Below are 18,931 nucleotides of genomic sequence, written 5' to 3'. Positions count from 1 at the left end.
TAATGTTTTAGAATTTCTATAGATGTGAGTCACCTCTAAATCCTTTTTTGATTGGCCTAAAACGCTGTATATTTAAGTTTCTCTATTTAAGTTAGAATCTGAACTCTTTTCAACATAAGGGGCACCCTATTGTGCATGCATATAAGTAAGGCTGTCTGTAAAAGATTAGAAATGAAGTTTATCTCATTCGCTTTGCAACATTTAACACTTCCTTGTGACTCCTGGCAGTCGATTGACGAGTGCGCCGCTAAGGCACACAGAGCTTAAGAAATTGAAAAGTACACTTCATCTGTGTAGGTATTATCATTGGAAACACGAAAGTTTAAAAGTTTTCCTTTCACGTTTAAATAGATACTCGTATGTACATACATATGCAATATTTTATATCGAACGTCTACGGCTTTGAATACTTTTTGCTAGTCAATAAGAAATTGATTTACGTGTGCAGTAAATTTTTTTCGAAACTTTACAAAGTAAGGCCGCACAAATGAAATATCATAACTTTTTACTAAATGGAACTATTGTATTTGAATAGGTATGTATGTATGTATGTACATGTGATTTTTTCTTGTCATTATTAGCTGTCATGTTTTATTCTGGTCATTTTTATTATGTAGTTCCTGCTTGTTTGGTACTTTCGCCTTATATGAGATTCAAAAAATAAATTGATGGCTTGATGGAATTTCAGTAAAAGAGCCAATAACCCATTTCCTCTAAATTCGTATGTATGTATGTATGTATATATGTATGTATTCTTATTTATAAAATTCTTCATTATATATTTATCAAAAGATATTATCATCTAGTGGGAAATAAAGAGCGATTTCGATTAGCATGTATTCTTTGTAAATATGTATGTATATGTTATGCCACACATAATATATTATGTTTATTTATAATTATATAGTTGATAGTGAATAAATAATTGCTTAAGATACATTTTTACAAAGCTATTGATATTTTTGTTTATATCAAAATTATTCTTATACACAATATCGAATTCCTGAAAGCGTTTATGAAAAATAGAAAATAAAAAAAACGTTATGAGTCCTAAATGAAACTTAATGGCAGGGTTGATGGAAAAGAAGTACTATTCAAAATCTAGTGTGTGTTACTTTGTACAGGCTTTCAAGAGTAGAATCGACCACAGCTGAGATCGCCTGATTTCACCGCTCACCGTTTGATCAGTGTCGGCGTTCTATGTACATCCCAATAACGTAGCATTTGAGGTATGCATTATAAAGGGTATTTCAAAAGACACACATCGATGTTGCTTTAAAATAAAACATGTAAACATTTAGATTCTTTCAGGTTCCACTAAAAATAGTTTCAAAACAAAAACTTAACAGTTATGTAAAGGGTGATCAATTTAGAGGTATCGGATTTTAAACTGAAATAAACCAACGAAAATTCAAATTGATTATTTTTGTGTAGAACCAGTCAAGACACTTATTTTTTAGAGATACTCCCTTTCAAATATTAGCCGGAACTGCGCCGTAATTCGGTCATCCGTAAACACCAAATTTGAATGACTCGCTGGAGGACTTTAGTAATGGGATATCACACAATCAGACCACCAAGATCCACTGGTCCGAGACGAGATATAAACTGGTCACCGAAAGGACGACGCAGTAAATCTATCGGAAACAGTACCTCCAATCTGATCACCCTTTATGTGTGAAAAATTACATCTTTTAAATAGCCAGAATGAGCACGTCCACAGTTAAAATCCGCCAAACAATCACCGTCGATCAATGAATGCCTAATTGTTGAGAACGTCGATATGTTGAACGTCGATGTTGAAGGTTGTTCAGCAACAGTTTTGGCTACAGCAGCTATATTTTCCACAGAACGTCCAGTTTTTGGTTGTTGTTGCTGCTGCCAAAGTGACAGTCCTTATGTATATAATTGGCGCTTACACCTTGTTTGGGTGTTTGTCCGAGCTCCTCCTCCCATTTGTAGTATGCGTCTTATTGTTGTTCCACAAATGAGGGGGCCTACAGTTTTAAGCCGACTCCGAAAGGCAGATATTTTTATGAGGAGCCCTTTCATGGCAGAAATACACTCGAAGGTTTGGCATTACCTGCCGAGGGGCGACAAAAACTTTTTCCTACGTTCTCTCCGAAATCCGAATGGTAGTCCCACACCAACCATTCGGCTACAACGGCCGGCTGACAGTCCCTAGGAGGATATAAATTCGGGTCGTTCCGATTACGTACAACTGACTGTCATCGGAACGATAGTTTTTGGTATTTTTCTATTCCCAACATGAACCACTTTCTAGAAATTTTCTCACCAACCTTTGAATTGTCGTTAGGTAAATGTCAAAGGTGTCATAAAAAAATAAGCTACCGTCTCGAAGTTATTCACTACTGACATCTAGGGGTCACTTTTGAAATACCCTTTATAAAATGCTTACCTCTCCCAAGAGTGAATTTAAGAGTTGAAAAAGAATTTGACGTACACTTTAAAACTGCTAAGGAAAACTAAAAATCCTTGCCTTGGTACTTTAGCATATTCCTTTGGCGGAAACTTCTTATCTCCTCCTTCTTGAGTCCTCCAGCCCTTTCTTCTACCAACTAAAGAGGTGTCATAAATTTTTTTGGTGTTTTAAAACACGCCAGCAAGGAAAACTAATTTATCGAGCAATAATGGTCAGGGCAATGCAAAATAAATACGACCAACTATATAATTCGTTTATAAAAGAAAAATCTTTGTCGCTAAATTTACATTTTAGCTATCGAACTAATTGATTTCACAGTAAAGAAAAAAAATAATATATATTTTTCATATTTCAAATATGAACCCCTTGAAAACTTATGGAATCATTTAAGCATTTAGCTCAGAACAAAATAATTTTTTTGAAGACTTTACCATTTATCCTTCATTCCTGCAAAAGTGGTTCCTAGTATCAAAATCTAATAAAGGTGCTAATCAAGCAGAGAATTACAGGCAGATAAACCTCCTAAGCAACCTATCAAAAATACTGAAAAGCTGTTAAAAGAAAAGATATGGACACATACGAGGGTTGCTACCTAAGTTTTAAAATAAACAAGTAAAAATAAATATTTATAATCAAAAAAAGCTCTATTGTTTTTATTGGACATGAAGATTAATACACTTTTGTATGCGATTGAAAATTTCTTTGCACGGAAATGTTCCATTTTTTGAGGGAGATGAATTTCTGAACTCAGCGGAAAAAGTAGCAAATAAAGCTCGTAAGTTGAAACTTAAGTTGTAAGTAGGTTTATGCTAAAAAATACCAAACTTTTCAGGCGCAAAATATAAAAGGCAACCCTCGTATATGTACTAGCCATTCCCAACGTGCGTTGCTATGGGTTAAATTTTTTGTTTTTGAACAACTTTTTGTATTTCAAGTTCGCCCTGGTATTCAACTACGGGGTATGACCTATGCAACCAACGTTGATTTAGGGTTTCAATCTGAAATGCTACAATCATTGACAGGAACACCAGGGTACATCCGTAACGAAAATATTCGTAAAGGCCTGCAAATACCTCTGGTCAAAGCAGAAGTGGAGAGCAGCAGAGAAAATACATAACAAAATTGCGAAGTTGCCAAAAGCTTTTGCAACACAGTAAAAAATTCACACAGCGAAGAAGAGATCCCCCAGCGTTTTGATGAGCAGAAATTTGAGCAGGATTTGAGCTAATTAATTAATATTCTATACTGAGGATTAAAAAAAATTATTAGCTTTTATTTTTAAGTAGATCCAATAAATAAATAATTTAATAATAAAAACACACAAAAAATAATTTAAATGTATGGGGGATCAATACTTAACTGCGTAGCAGATCTTTAAAGTACTGCGGTTCATTGTATCATTTCAAAACGACTCGTTTCAACAATTTCGTTTCTATTTATTGGTAACTATTAGTGATCTAAATAAAAACATAAAAAGTGCGCAGATAACTTTTAATACTATATTCGAGTTTCGACGACGAAAAATTGTATGGAAGTAAGTACCGCCCCCAATATGTCGGTCTCCTTTAAACTGCCAAAAATTAGTAGTGTTTTTCAAGCAGGGGTTTTCGCGATCCTGCTGGCTAGCAAAATACTTAGGTATCGCTGTTGGGAGGGAGATATAAATATATTTTCCGATAGTCAAGGTGCGATCAAGGCCCTGTCGTCGCCATGTTGCAGCTCTCTTCTGGTCAACTCCTGTAAGGATCCTGTAAGGAGGAGATCATGCGTCTGGAATGTGCAGAATACATTTCTAGGTTCCAGGGCATAGGAACATAGACAGAAATGAAATTGCCGATGAGCTTACCAGAAAAGGGTCACAGAGCCGATTTCAGTTGTTTCCATCCCGTTCTTAAAGGAAAACTGCACTAATTCTTTCTTAAAACAGCGCAAGACAGATGCAGTTCTATCTTATCGTATACTATCTCAAAACCACTTTAGGCTCAGTACGCCAGTAGCAGGACGCTTAAAGCGCTAGAGATCCCACGCCACTCACTTCCAAGCGTTGGTCACCGGGCACTGGGAGATCGGAACTCATGCGGAGAAGCTGGGACTTCCGTACAACACCCATTGCAGAAGCTGTGGGACTGCGGCAAAGAAAGAAAACAAGACTCTTGAACATTTTCTTTGCAAATGTTCAGAACTAGCGGCTAGGCGCTTGAGATTCCTTAGTGTGCCTTTCGAGCATAGCCTGAGGCAGTTCTAATGCCTAGATCCCGTTGTAAGTGATTTTTCTTCCTTTAAGTTTTTATAATTTTTCGCAGGTCTACATTATGGTATCAAAACGGCTCTACATTGCTACTTGTAATGTACCCGTGGTAATCTTTCCATCCCACCTAAATACAGCCCCTGAGATCAGCTAGCTAACACCTTCACAAAGCGGCGTAACCCATATGCTCCCCGTTAAGGAGTATAAAACAATTTTCTGTTAGAGTGTTACCGGAAAAACCACCCCAGAAAGCACTTGCTGGAGACTGAGCCACCTCCTCGCCACGTTAGAAAGCATCTTCATCGATTGACTAACTACATCCGTACGCGTGCGCAACAACCACGGGGCCTTACAGTATACGGACAGGCTATTAACAACACTCACTGAAAGTTCCTAACCACTTTTATGAACTCTCGCTCCCGGATGTCATTACCGGAGTCCGACAACCAGTCATCGCAGAGAAAGAGGTTCAGCTGCCCTCGAATGACCCACTTTATTCTGGCACATCTACATTCTGGATATTGTAGCAGGTGAAACACCGACTTATTCAGAATAGACCACCGACATACAAAACATACAGCCGTTGAAAAATACTTTAGAACGAGGCGCTAGCAACCATATATGCACATGTTTTATCGAGTAGGATACGGCGGTGTGCTGTGATAAACATTCTTTGAAATGCGTTCATTTATCTATTTCTCTTGAAGGGCTCACATTGATTTTTTGCGAGATATTTTTTTTTTTTAAATATATGTACTTAAGAACGATTCGGAGTGAAGAAAATGTTGCGAATGTTTTTCTGTTTTAATGGTAACTGGTAAGTAAGTAAAAAATAAAGTATCTGGAGTATTCCTTCAGCCCTTTACTACACTTTAGTTGAAACGATTCAATTATGTCAAAAGGGAAAAATTGCACCCCAGCTCTTTGAATAGCATCTATAGAGTTGGTGGTTTTCAATGTTTTGAAATATTTCTCTGAGTATAAAATAACAGAAAACGCTTCCAAAGAAAAAGAAAGCGCGAAAAACGACTAGCCAAATTGATAGGATGAACGTTAGATTAATAAAATAGGGTCCCAGTAAGAGTGCTGCTGACATCCATCCAGGGCTTCACGATCGACTGACACGGAAGAAGCCATTGGTAACAGCATCGCAACGACAACGCTGGATTAAGTTTACCCGAGACCACATATCCTGCACTCAAAATCAGTGACTTTATATTTTATGCAGCGATGAAATGAAAATAATGGTAGGAAGTACGTGCAGTCGTCAAAACGTGCAGCTTTCGAACCGAAGTTCGTATCACCAATCACAAAGCACAGGGGTGGCTCAATAATGATGTGGGTTTGCTTTTTGTGGAACGGTGTCGGACCAATTCATCGTATTGAAGGTAATATGTATCCGGTCAAGTACGTTCAGGTACTTCAAAATGTACTGCTTTATCGGTGATTTTGAAATTTCAACAAGACAATGATGCGAGGCCTACTTTTCGTGTAGCAAACAAGTTTTTCGAGGACAATTGGATATCTGTTATGGATTGGGCATCTTCGAGTGCAACTTAAACCCAATAGAACATCTTTGAAACAACGTAAAAAATGCATTCAACACACAGAATATCACAAATTTTGATGAGTTATTTGAAAGGGCCAAGGCGGCATGGGAATCCATTCCAGTTGAACGTCGTAGAAGTTTAATAATGCCAATGCAGCAGTAATAAAGCAAAAAGGATTTTCAACAAAATACTAATTTTTCTTTTCACTTTTGCCTCTCGGCTGCCTTTTCTCTAATTTTACTATGATTTCCCTTCGTTCTTGAGGACTTTTTTTCGAAGGATATGCAAATTGTATTAAAAAAGCACAAAAAGTAAAAAAAGTACAAAAATGTATGTTTTTCTTAGAAAAAACTGATACAGATTGAAGACATTTTAAATTTATAAACAAAAACCTAATATGCAAAACATTTAAGTAATTTTATTTAAAAAAATACTCAAATGAAGAGAACTGGGTATCGTTCTTAAGTACTTTTCAACGGCTGTATGTCCAATATGTGGAGAAACTACGCTGGACACTTAAAAGGTTTCGCATGCCCACTCAAACCAATTAATTTAAGACTCCTTTCCCTATGGACCGACCCCGTTGAAGCAATCATTTTTTGTGTTTATTGTTAGATGACTTCGATGACAACACTTCGTGGAACTCCAGCCTCGGCAGGCTACAAGAAGCCACTGACCATACGAAACTCTGCACCCGAGGCTCAATGCCTAGTATAAACAGGCATTGTAGTAATTTTTTTTTTTAATTTAGGTGACTGTTTTATGCTGCTACAACACAAAGAAAAAGTTTTCCGTGACACGAAATGTCAGTTTCTCTGGTCACATCAAAGTTTAATAAATGCAGGAATTGAATTTATTTGCCCATGAAAAATGTGAAAAATTAAATGTTCCAAGCAATCATAATTGGATGGTACTGAATACAGCTTCCGAACGGCTGTTGATTTTTATGATAGTCACGCACCAAGCCATTCGACCAAGGCGGCCGCTATATGATTATAATATTAAAAAGTTCTGTAGTTGGTAAAATAGTTGATTTTGCAGTACCGCATGAACGGCCTTTTATTTTTAAGTAAAACAAGGTTGCATTAATATTAATCAAATGTTATAATTATTCTCATACAATTTTTATAAAATAAATGTCTTTTTTAGTTAAAAATTATTCATGTGACAAACACGCAAACTTCATGTGGTAAATCAATTAATATAAAAATATCAAAAATGTATAGTGCGTATATATGTAAGATGTCAACCAGTACGAATAATTCCTCATGTTTTTATGCTAGTAACAGTAAATATAATTTAACTAATTTGAAAACTATGAATTTGGCTCAATACAATCTATTTTAAAGCGAAAGAGAAGTAGTGATCTATATTGCATTTTTCATTTTACAGATTTAGAATCATTAAAACCCGTACACATATTCTCAGTTATCCAAATTAGCATTTTTTCTCACCGTTCCGATAGCACACTGCTTTATTATATTAAGATTAACCTATAAACGAGTATTATATCTGTAGGCATATATTTTTTTTAGATTTAATATGAAACGAAAATTAGTCGAAGCGAAAAATATTTATAGAAGATGTATGTCATGGGGTTTATGTCTCATTCGATTTCGTTGGAGGACTAGTTAAGGGTTAGTACGAACAACTTGTTCCTTCCTAAGTGTTCACTTGCTGTTTTTAACAAATATCTCAACGGTATCTATGTTTTCCACATTCGGTTCTGCTGATTTCAAATCCGAGGTAGTTGATTTTGCTGACAACGCGATTTTATTTTTACGCTTTATTTCCTGCAACATTTTCCTTTGTGATTCTCGTTTCAAAGCTGCACTTGACTTTGGCTCACTTCCGTTAGATGTACCAGGCTTTGCCTTTTGGTTCACAGTCTTAATAGATTTTTGCTGGATTTTGGAGGATTTGTTCGATTCTTTAGGTAATGTCTCGATCGGTTTCTAAAAGTATTTTTTGCATTAACATTCGCTAATTTGTGTGCCGTTATTAATACGCATACCTTCCAGTTGTTTCTTTTTAATACTTCAATTTCCTCGAAAATAGAATCGATGTTATCAACTTGCAAATTTACCATGTCCCAGAATCCTTGTAGATCATCGGCAGTTGTGGGAAACTTGTCTTCTGGTGATGAATTCAGATTATTTTGGCAAAGACCTGCAATGAAATTTATATAGAAATATTAAAATGCATAGGTTGATTCGATATACATTTTTTTTTAAATTGGTTCAGAATATTTTCCAATAATATCAATCCAGTGCTCCCATCAAACATAAAAAAATTTCAATCCAACTGCATTTTCACAGGCAATTCAATGCACACACAAAGACAAACCAAAAACAATAAAAACGTTAGTTATTTTTTTGTCTATTAGAAAAATGTAATGTAAATCGTCATTAAAAGGAGTTCAAAGCAAAAGACTAATTTGGGGAAAAAGTAATACATTATTTTCTCAGTAGATGGCTGTAGTGATCGGTATCTCTTAAAGTATCAATCAAACTATTTGAAGTTTGTGCTTATTGTCGAGTGAAAATTCGGTACATTTTAGAGATTTTCTTTGATAAATGCCAGAAAGGCCGCTGGAATTATGAATGGTGAATGGTGGCGATTTGGTTTCGTCGCTCCTGTTCAGGCATTTTTGAAATGCCGAAAATGTGGACTAAATCACAGAAATAATTTAAGTTGACCCGCATATTAGTAGCCGTAGCATCGCCCAGTAGCTAAAAATCGACCATTTGCGCAAAATAAAGAATAAAAATAATGGATTTCTCAACAATTATGTCAACAACTTAATGTCAATCTATAGCAGTCAGCACTCAGCAAAGGTCAGAAGAATACGGGAACAAAAAGTCTGAAACAGGGCTTTATACAGGTTCCGGCACTCGAAGTGTAACCAACTTCAGACCGCTCGCGCATCCGATGCACGGGCATCAGCTGTCTGTTAGTTGACTGAATGGTAGTCCAAAGTATTGTCAACAAGCGCACGGAAGCATTTTGCCGAGAGTAAACGCGAAAAAAGAAAATCAGTAATGGATTTCATTATATTTGGCTGAAAAAGTAAATGAAGTTTTTGTTTATCGCACCATTAATCGTTACAGAGATACTGGTAGCATCGCGAAACGTCAAGGAAGTGGTCTTCAAAAGACTGCAACGTCTCGTTAAATGGTTCAAAAAGTGGAGAAGCGACTTGAGCAAAATCCCCGACGAGGTGCCCGTCAAATGGCGAAAGAACTGAAAATATCTGAGCCGAGCATTCGCCACATACTGAAAAATGAGCTCAAAGTCAATTCTTACAACATCCAAAAGGCGCATGATCTCGCGCCAAAGCAGCAACAAGTCAGACTTGAGAGACCGAAGGAGTTGTGTTTTCTGACCCGAAATTTTTTTCAAACTGAACAATTCGTAAACTCCCAAAACGAAAGGGTTTATTTGACCGATTGGCCACCAGGAGCCACCAGCACCCGTTACAGGTAAGGGTTTGGGCCGCTGTAACCGCATATGGGCGCTCTCTGATTGTTTTCGTCGAGCCTGTCGTCAAGGTAAATGCGAAATATTATCGGGAAAGTATTCTAGAGGTTGCTTCGAAGTCGTGGGCAGACAAACATTTCGGTGGCTCCCAATGGACGTTTCAACAGGACTCGGCACCATCTCACAAAGGTAAAGTGAACCAAGAATGGCTAAAAAACAATTTCATAACGTCCACACAAGGGCTCTCAAATTCACCAGACGCGAATCCGATGAATTATTCTCTTTGGACCATTTTGGAGAGGAAGGTCCGAACTAAAAAATTCACCAGTATCGAGGCGCTGAAAAAAGCCATTGTACGCGAGTGCGCCAAAATGCAAGTCACATTTTTTTCTTTGAATTAAACTGAATTTATGGCCTTTTTAATTGGTTACACTTCGAGTGCCTGACCATGTAGATCAAGTCCATCCATTCAAATTGCTTTTGGGTTCGTATTCAAACGCAACTAGCAAGATTTGGCCAATTTTAATACCGAGCATGACGCTTCGCAGTCTGCAAGCGAATGCCACAAAAGTTATGGGGGTAATAAAGGTACTAGAACATTGGTCATACGATTTTGGTAAGCAAAAATTATGAAAAAAAAAAATCGGAATAGTTTCACTTAACAAAACCTAATCTACATTTACTGTATTTATATCGCACTCAGAAACTTTGCCGGAACAAAGTACTCACCTTCGAATTGCTTCATCTTTTGTGACACCAGTAACCGAGCTTTGCCGTAAGCTGAACGCAAGAAACCTAGGATATCTTCAGAAACATCGGGATTGTCCTAAAAGCATTAATACATTTAAATAATTATAAAACTATAATATAAATTTTAATATTATATTATAAAAGACTAATGATTTATGTATAAAAAGAGCTAATATTTTCCCCGTAAGGAAGATGTATTTTTCACATCTACTAAACAAGAAGTGCAAAATTGGCTAATCGGAAATACAGCTTTAATTCTTACTATAACCAAATATTAAATACACTCTTACCAGAGGAAATAAATCATTCAAGATCCTAATAAATATTATATTATATTATATATTATATTTCGAAACTAGGTTTGTTCATGTAAAAATTATCCAGTAACTTAATTTCCGATAATTCGCTCTCAAAGAAAAAATATCAAAAAAAGTACATGAACGCAAAGTCAGTAACTATTTACAAGTTCTATGAACAGCTGATTAAATTGTTATGGAAAAATCACAAAAATTAAAAAAAAAATTCTGTTATGCTACCTCGTATTAAATTAAAAAAAAAAATACAGGAAATAAATGCAAAATAGCGAGTTTAGTATCACGTGATTTTATTTTGTCCACAATGATTTGTTCCATTCAGCATCGCTGTCAAATGAAGACGATTCCATTAGCAAGTGTTGTTGTGGCAATCACATGTTCTTCATACTATATATAAATTGCCAAATTAGTTAATAAAAAAAGAAGTACAAGCTTAAAACGCAAAAGACACCTTCAATGCTTTCGATTTGTATTTAAAAAACTGCAGCAACAGTGACTGGAGGCTGTGGTTCAGGATTAGTCACCATTTAATTTAAAATTTATTTAAATTTAGAACTTCAATGCGCAAATTTTAATTCGTATTTTGCAAATTCTTACAAACTTGCAACTTCCCCTCAAAATGAAATGTCATTTTGCTGTCTCACTTTCCCCTACTTTGCAAGTTTTTTCGGATACATGAACATAACAATTGTTACAATAAAAACTATCCAATACCTACAGAGAAACTGCATTAAAAAGCAGAGAAAAATCATACGATGCAGTAATAAAAACACTGCAATAAATATTTGTCATACCCAGCACATTTTTGTCGTTGTTGTAACACTTAGAACGAGAGGTGATGCATCATACGATTTTTTTCATTCATCAGTAAAATTTACGTGCGCATGTGAATGTCCCCTATCACCTTTTCACATGCTCGCCACAACCCACTTAACTGACACCCTTCTCCCTCTACTCCCACATCTCGAAATAGCTCGTTTCCCTGACCTACCGTTAGTTGATGTCGATAAGGACGACTGCAGTTCTAAGCAGGATTTTGTAAGTTGCTAAAACAACATAACTAACATGTCGCCAATATTTGCTTGCTTTTAAACGGATTTTTTACTACGATGCAACGCCCTTTCTGGATACAAATATTTTAAATATTATATTATATTATATGTTATACGCACCGATAAAGCATCAGCATACTGTTCCGCTTTATCAGCCAAAGCCAAAAGACGCTTCTGTTCGATTCTCAACAAATTAAGAAAGTAGGTTCCATCCTTTTCAGCGCACTCGACGATTGAATCACTTGTTTTTGGTTTCATCAATACTTCAACTTGTATATTAACACCATTTGTTGAACGTTCACTCGTTATTTCATCAGTAAACCTTGGAGCTTCTTTACGATCAACCTCATCTATTAATACTTCAGCCTTATTAGAATCTAATGTTGTTTCCTTTGCGGGACTTAAGCTTTTATTGAGCGAATTTCTGGATTGGCCTCTTTTGGGCGAAATTATAGGCAACTGAGCTCGAAACTCATGGCTTAGATGACGCAATACAGGTAAATCCACCAAATTGTTATTGACATTCGAAATGTCAGTAGTTGAAAGAATTTGACGTGGAGAGTTTGATGTAGATGCACTTAATTTTTTTCTGAATTCGGTGTAATCCTTACTTGGAGTGAGTTGCTGAAATTTACGTGCCAATTCTGATGAACTAGCATCTTCACGCTCACGTGTAGTCGTGCATGTAAATGTGGTGCTGCGTGCTTTTTTTGGACTATAAAAACCCTGTGCTAACGCAGCGGGTCCATACAATCGTTCCACCCGCTGCTGAATAAAACTAGTATTGCGACGATCTTCCAGCCATGGCGAGTCACAGCGCTCAGATTCATTGTTATCTGGTCTAAACGACCCAATATTATTGCTCTGGCCATTCACAGCTGGCATTTTCGCGGTTGATACGTCACCCCTTCCATCATTCATTTGCAAAAGAACTGGTGGCGCCAAAGAATTATTTTTTTTACAATACTGAATACTATTTGATGACGGACGAATGGGAGATACCTCCCGTGATTTATTTATATCCTGTCGTATTTTAGAATCGTAGGTAGTAAGATTGGAGTATCCATTCACACAACAAGCGAGATTCAGGTAACTAGGCTTTTTATCAGGACTCGCATCAGTCAAATTTATGATTTTATTCGAATTGGGGTTTGAAGAATTTAATAAGGCACTTGTTGGGTTGGCATTTCCAATAGGCTGTGTCAACACCATCTTCGACTCAAGTCCCGCACAATTCTTGTTTATTTCACGAATATTCTGAACAGAACAACGCTCTCGTATATTCGTCGTAAATTCTCTGGTGATATCTTTGACGGACATCGGTGTCGGAAAGTTCAAGCTTCCACTTGTATCTATTAGCAATTAAGGAAAATTATTATAAATGCACCGTAAACGATATTAATTTAAAATATTAGCATTGCTTTTTCAGGTTCTGCTTCGAGAATGAAATTAATCAAATAAATACCATACCTGATACGTCCGTAGAATCAGCATCTACATCAAGTGAGCAGCTTCCAATTGAATCCACACTCCGGTCCATATCAGTTTTTCAGTGCTATTACAACGAAAAATTATAATCACTTATTACCTATTTGAAGTATATTCAAATAAATAGTTGCATCTAAGAATTTGTATGTAAATATGTATGTGCATAGGCATAGGTATTAGGTAAAGAAACGATTAGGAGGTGGATCTAGAAACTAATTTTCTAGGAAAACAGGATTGTATTGCTTCATAATTCAAATCAGATATGGGTCGTACAACACACGAAACGAGACAATGGAAGCAATTATTTTCTTTTTAGTGAATTAATCATTGCACCTTAGTAAACACGGCTAAATGCGGTGCTTTACGATAAAAAAATACAAATAAAAAAATTTAAATAAAATAATATAAATGAAAAGCTATAAATAAAAATAAAAAATATGTGGTAAAAAAAATATATAAAAATATATAAATGAAAAAAAAAACAAATAAAAAATACAAATACAAATAGAATACAAAAACATAAATAAAAAAATATATTGCAAAAAAAAAAATATAAATAAAAAATGTAAATTAAAAAATATATAAAATTATGTATTATTGTTGAAGCAGTTTCATTGATTTTCTTGCTTCATTTTAAGATTTGCTCTTGTTGTACTAAAATTTCTTATATTACTTTTTAAAACTAATTTGGTTTTAATTTTCTCCAATATCAAACGATAAAGCAGCGGAAACAAAGCTACCAGGAGCTAAGAGAGAAATGCTAACATATGACAGTTTTTTCGATATTAAGAGAAAAAATTTCTTGACTAAAGGTTAAATTGGAGGTGTCATACCATAACACCATAACCTCAACCGTAGTCTTAAGAAGCGATTAGTGGTGCCGTACCTGAGCCATAACCGTAACCAAAGCAACCAGCAGTTCTGAACAAACAAATGGGCATCACTATAAACGAATATAGGTGTCGCACCATAACCGTAGCCGTATGAATCTATATTTCCAATAACCGTAAGCAGCTGTGAAATGCTTTACATTTGTTTTGATATTTGCAATAAAAAATTGAATATTAGAAATGAGCGACGAGAAATTAATTGAATTAGCAGAAAATTATCCCCGTTTTTATGACAAAATGCAAATGTTGTCATTAATTCTGCTTCAATATCAGCTGCTATGGTTACGGCATGACTAATCGGCATATACTGTAATGTTGCGGGTATGGTTATGGTTACGGCTATGGCAATACGCTGAAATCGTGCGTCTGATTCTACTACGAAAGAGTAGAAGGAGTAATAATAAAACAAGGTATGTAAACGATAGAATAACTAAAAATACATTCTATATTACATGTAATTCTAAGAAAGAAGTCCATTAGACTAAAGCCAGTTTTGTGTTCCCCAAATTGTAAAAGCTGATTAATACGGAAATCGGCAAATGCTGTGACTATAGCGTTTTGACTACGGCACTACTAATTGCAGCTTCAACCATAATGATATTTATTGTCAGCTATTATTGGTGCCATAACCATAAGCAGCTGATGCTTTCAGCAAATCAGCATAGAGCAGGTTTAGGTAAGGGCGAAAAACCAAAACTCAATTAGTCTGTGCGGTTACGGTTATGACTACATTATGTAGGTGACACAACACTAATCGATTGCAGTGTTGCCCATAGATCAGCAGATTTATGTGGTTATGTTTATGGCACTTTTCAGTCAACTTTAACCTGTTAACTGGGTATGACGAAATATTTCGTCATACATAAAAGAAACTAATCGTAATATATTGAACGCATTACGTTCTACGTTGTTCTTATCTATTAAATCTTAAAGTGGTTATATATATTGAATACATTTGAATTATAAAATATTTTATCAAAATAAATAAAAACCATAAGTTAAAAACGATATTCCTTTATTATTTGAGGTGTGATATTACTTATCGCTGGGAAGAAAAAGTCCCCATTCTGAAACGATTTGAGCAATAGCTAAATTCCCGGTTAACAGATTAAAGATTGAATTTTGTGTTACACTTAAAATTTTACATATAATATATTAAACTACTTTTCAAGCTTTTAAATTTCTAAACATCCATTGTTTTTTTTTTCTTTTTTTTTTTTGTTAGGTTACAAATTAAAAATATATATACTTTTTAATCCTGAAATTATTAAAGAAAAAGGTTTAGGAAAACTGCCAAACTTTGAGATAATAAGTTTAGAAAAGAGATAGAATTTGTTCTAATATTACATAAGCTTATTTTTTACTTTAGCAAATTTTTATTAAAAGCGAATTTGGAAAATAATACTTTTGCACAGTAAAAATTACTTTGGATGAAAATACCATTGCCTCTTTCCACTTGTGTACATTTATATCTAAATATATGAATATAATTGGCTCATGCATCGGTTGGTTGCAGATGTTGCGCTGAAAATGGGGAGGCGTATAATTTTATACGTATTTCGAACGACAGATGGTTCTTATACAAACTTTCTACATGGCAGAAAGATGTCAGCTGAGCCACTGTAACTTAAGTGGTGTCGTCATTTATCATACAAAATGACAAATCATTCTCCATTCACCAATGGCCATTTTATAAGTTTGATTGCCAAAAGTTGTGATTCGTGTTGATGTCACCTACTACCATCCGGGTTTCAACAGAGTAGCGCACCTGTTATGGGATATCCTGCCGGCCAGCAGATGCAGGCATATACATATATATTGAGTATTTCGAGCTCAAAATCGTTTGACGGATCAGCGAGGTTTAACTTGGTACTAGGCTAGATCAGATGTATGATCAGAGTAACCCTACTGTCAGGTGTTCTTCAAGTGCAGAACGGCAGGAGATGGTGTTCGTCGAACTAACTAGGGTTTGGTAGCCGAGCTTACAAACCTTAGATAATCCCAATTAAATTAAATTAAATGAATTAATTAATGCTTTGTTGCTAGTACCTTATGCTGTAGTACTCACTTTTCCAAAATAGGTGATAGGGTTTAAGCAAAGAATGCCCACCTAATGCGCTTGCAAGCGAAAATGGCCGTTGTGATTTCACATGTACATACCGAAAGTTAAATATATATAGATGAATATATATACATAAATCCATTATTCATAAAATGAGAAAAATAACTTTTGCAACGGCAAACTATAAAATATCAAGTTTTTACGCGTACTCAACACATTCGCAAAACTTATATGCATTGTTATTGGCATAGCTGGTTTAAACCCCTATATCACCAACCGCCTACTCATACGCCTGTTTAGAGCAATCCCTTTGCCAACCTACTTTATGCTAAACATGCAAAAGTTGGCATACGCTTGGTATATCCAACTTTTCTATTTATTGCATTGTCGCAATCGACACAGCAAATGTAATAAAAGTACAACCTATGAATTGAACTCGTAGAATGGCAGAAAAATGTAAGCTTCCAAAATGGAAAATAAGCAACGATATTATATTTAGATTTAGATGCTATAATAGCAAGTAGCAATATTTAATTTTTTCAATGATCCAAAAATGAGAAAATGTTTCACTGTCGCTCATTATATAGCGAGCACCTTCATTTGTAGAAATGTCTAACTGTTTGACTAACGCTTCTGAGAATTTAGGGTTATTTCATTAGTGTTTCTAAACATTTTTTCCACTATGTTCTGTTTTAAATATTTTCCAGCTTTGAGCTTGATGGCACTAAATATACATATATACATTTTTACCTCTGTAATTATGAAAGCAAATAACATGTCAGCCAGAAAGAGTTCGAATTAAAGATACGCCAGGTTTGGTTTATGTATCATGCTACACATTTGTCCGTCTTAGATCTGCGACGAAGCATCCGACGTAAAATAACTGTACAAAAGAAAAGGTAGAAACAATTATCTTTTCGATGCAATTAATTAAAATAATACAATACCACAGATTTATTTGTTTGGTTATGGTATGCCGTATTCTGTTTTATTCTTTTTTTATGAATTTTCAAGTTCCGCTTTGTTGACTTCTTCACAGTATACGCCTGGCTATCCCTCAAGAAATTTCGTATACGTGATCTTGCCTAACACCAGAATTACGCGAATCAATAAATAAATAAATGTCGAAAATGGCTTCTTTTGATAACTTTCACTATTTTATTAGAATTTTCTTACTATCAAATTTTGAACAGCTACTTATAATTGTTATCCAAGTGAACGTAGCAGCAGATGGTAAATAGAAATTCCGGCTGTAAGCCACACATTAACACGGAACTAAAATTTTGTGGGGGGCGTGGTATATTAGACTACGACCTACACGTTGCAATTGCTCAGCGGTTTTTGATTGATATTTTATATATTTTTTACAGATTTCAAGCGCGGATTTTATATACTTCACCGCGGTGAGCTCTTCCGTTTCAATAATTAAATATAATATATCCAATTTTAGAAATAACCAAAATTTTTCAGAATGCTTAGCAATCGATGACTATAGTCTATCATGAAAATCAACACAAGTGCACGTAGAAGTGAGAAAGCAAACGATGCATCGAAATTTATTCAAATATCGATAAATTATACAACAAACGATTTAAACTTTACAACATAATAATGGGCTTAGGTACGATGTAGGGAATACAAAGGTGACGCCATACGAAAGCCGTCGCTTTGTTTTTGGCATATTTGGCAATGAGTGTTGTCGGTACAGAAAACAAACAAACCTTTGTGTGCAAATGTATGTGTGCACAGTAAGTAACTTTGCACTCAAAGGTTTATTTGTTTTCTATGACGGCGTCGCTCAAAAAAGCTGATGTTGTCAAATCCGCCAAGAACAAATTAGCAGTTTGCAGATTAATATCGACTAACGCTGGACGAATATCGATACAGCAGAAAAATACACAGCGCTCAGCGTTCCCAACGAAGGCAGAGAAGTTTTGTTCATAATTTATCATGCAGATTGTATAATTTTATTAATTATTTCTTATCACACAAAGAGTCACTATCTAGTGGTTAATGTATTATTACCATTGCTTTGAAGCAAAATAGCAGAATCACTGAATGCATATGTATAGTAGATCAAAAGATAATGATTGGCGCATATCAAAAACATATTTACAAATTTCCGATTATCGAATGGAGTGACCATTCGTTGGACCCAACCCAACACTTTAGGTACCTCAATTGGAACATCCATGTCTCCTCGAACTTACCGACGCAGTAACACATGGGGAAATGCTTCAAATACCTCCACATCCTTCCCGCCAATTCCCATATTAACATGACCCCCAACATATAGACAGACCGTAAACGGCATTCTTTGGGAGTCCCTTACCATCTTCTTGAGCTCCCGTCCCGAATGTGGTCAACATTAGTAATAGTTTGTAACACTTGGTACAAATTTTCGAGTACATGGACTGAACGAAAAGTTACACAGCAGAAATGTAAAATTGTAGAACCATGGTCAAAAGCTTTTTCACCATAGAACTTTTCTATTGACATAAGCTCGAATATGACGAAAATCTATTTAATGTGTATGTAAACCTATCAAAATATTCTCTTGGGCACAATAAATGTTGCAGTCTAAGTTCTCTCTCTCTCCCTGACCTTAAAAAAATTTGCCTTACATGGTGAATACCGCTCTGCCGAAATAAGAA

General features: G+C 35.4%; 1 protein-coding gene across 1 annotated transcript; it reads right to left on the bottom strand.

Moving 5' to 3' along the window:
* Positions 1–7,270: 7,270 nt before the first annotated feature.
* On the bottom strand, positions 7,271–17,792 carry LOC129244543 (disks large-associated protein 1). Its single transcript, XM_054882230.1, has 8 exons — positions 17,454–17,792; positions 17,225–17,362; positions 17,028–17,160; positions 13,308–13,392; positions 11,958–13,189; positions 10,451–10,547; positions 8,256–8,410; positions 7,271–8,196 (listed from the first exon to the last, which is right to left on the bottom strand). Exons 4-8 carry the CDS (start codon positions 13,375–13,377, stop codon positions 7,912–7,914), a joined length of 1,839 nt encoding a protein of 612 aa, XP_054738205.1. The 5' UTR covers positions 13,378–13,392; positions 17,028–17,160; positions 17,225–17,362; positions 17,454–17,792; the 3' UTR covers positions 7,271–7,911.
* Positions 17,793–18,931: the final 1,139 nt, after the last annotated feature.

The sequence above is a fragment of the Anastrepha obliqua genome, chromosome 4 (genome assembly GCF_027943255.1).
Source record: "Anastrepha obliqua isolate idAnaObli1 chromosome 4, idAnaObli1_1.0, whole genome shotgun sequence".
NCBI classification, from domain to species: domain Eukaryota; kingdom Metazoa; phylum Arthropoda; class Insecta; order Diptera; family Tephritidae; genus Anastrepha; species Anastrepha obliqua.
This window is presented reverse-complemented; position numbering and strand designations above follow the sequence as displayed.

What these genes read in the sequence shown, in the direction of transcription:
- LOC129244543 (XM_054882230.1), bottom strand. Translation starts at nt 13,377, where the DNA reads ATGGACCGGAGTGTGGATTCAATTGGAAGCTGCTCACTTGATGTAGAT. An exon ending in TGATTCTACGGACGTATCAG is followed by an intron (nt 13,190 to 13,307) that starts GTATGGTATTTA and finishes AATTGCTAATAG; the next exon opens with ATACAAGTGGAAGCTTGAAC. An exon ending in TAAAAAGAAACAACTGGAAG is followed by an intron (nt 8,197 to 8,255) that starts GTATGCGTATTA and finishes AAATACTTTTAG; the next exon opens with AAACCGATCGAGACATTACC.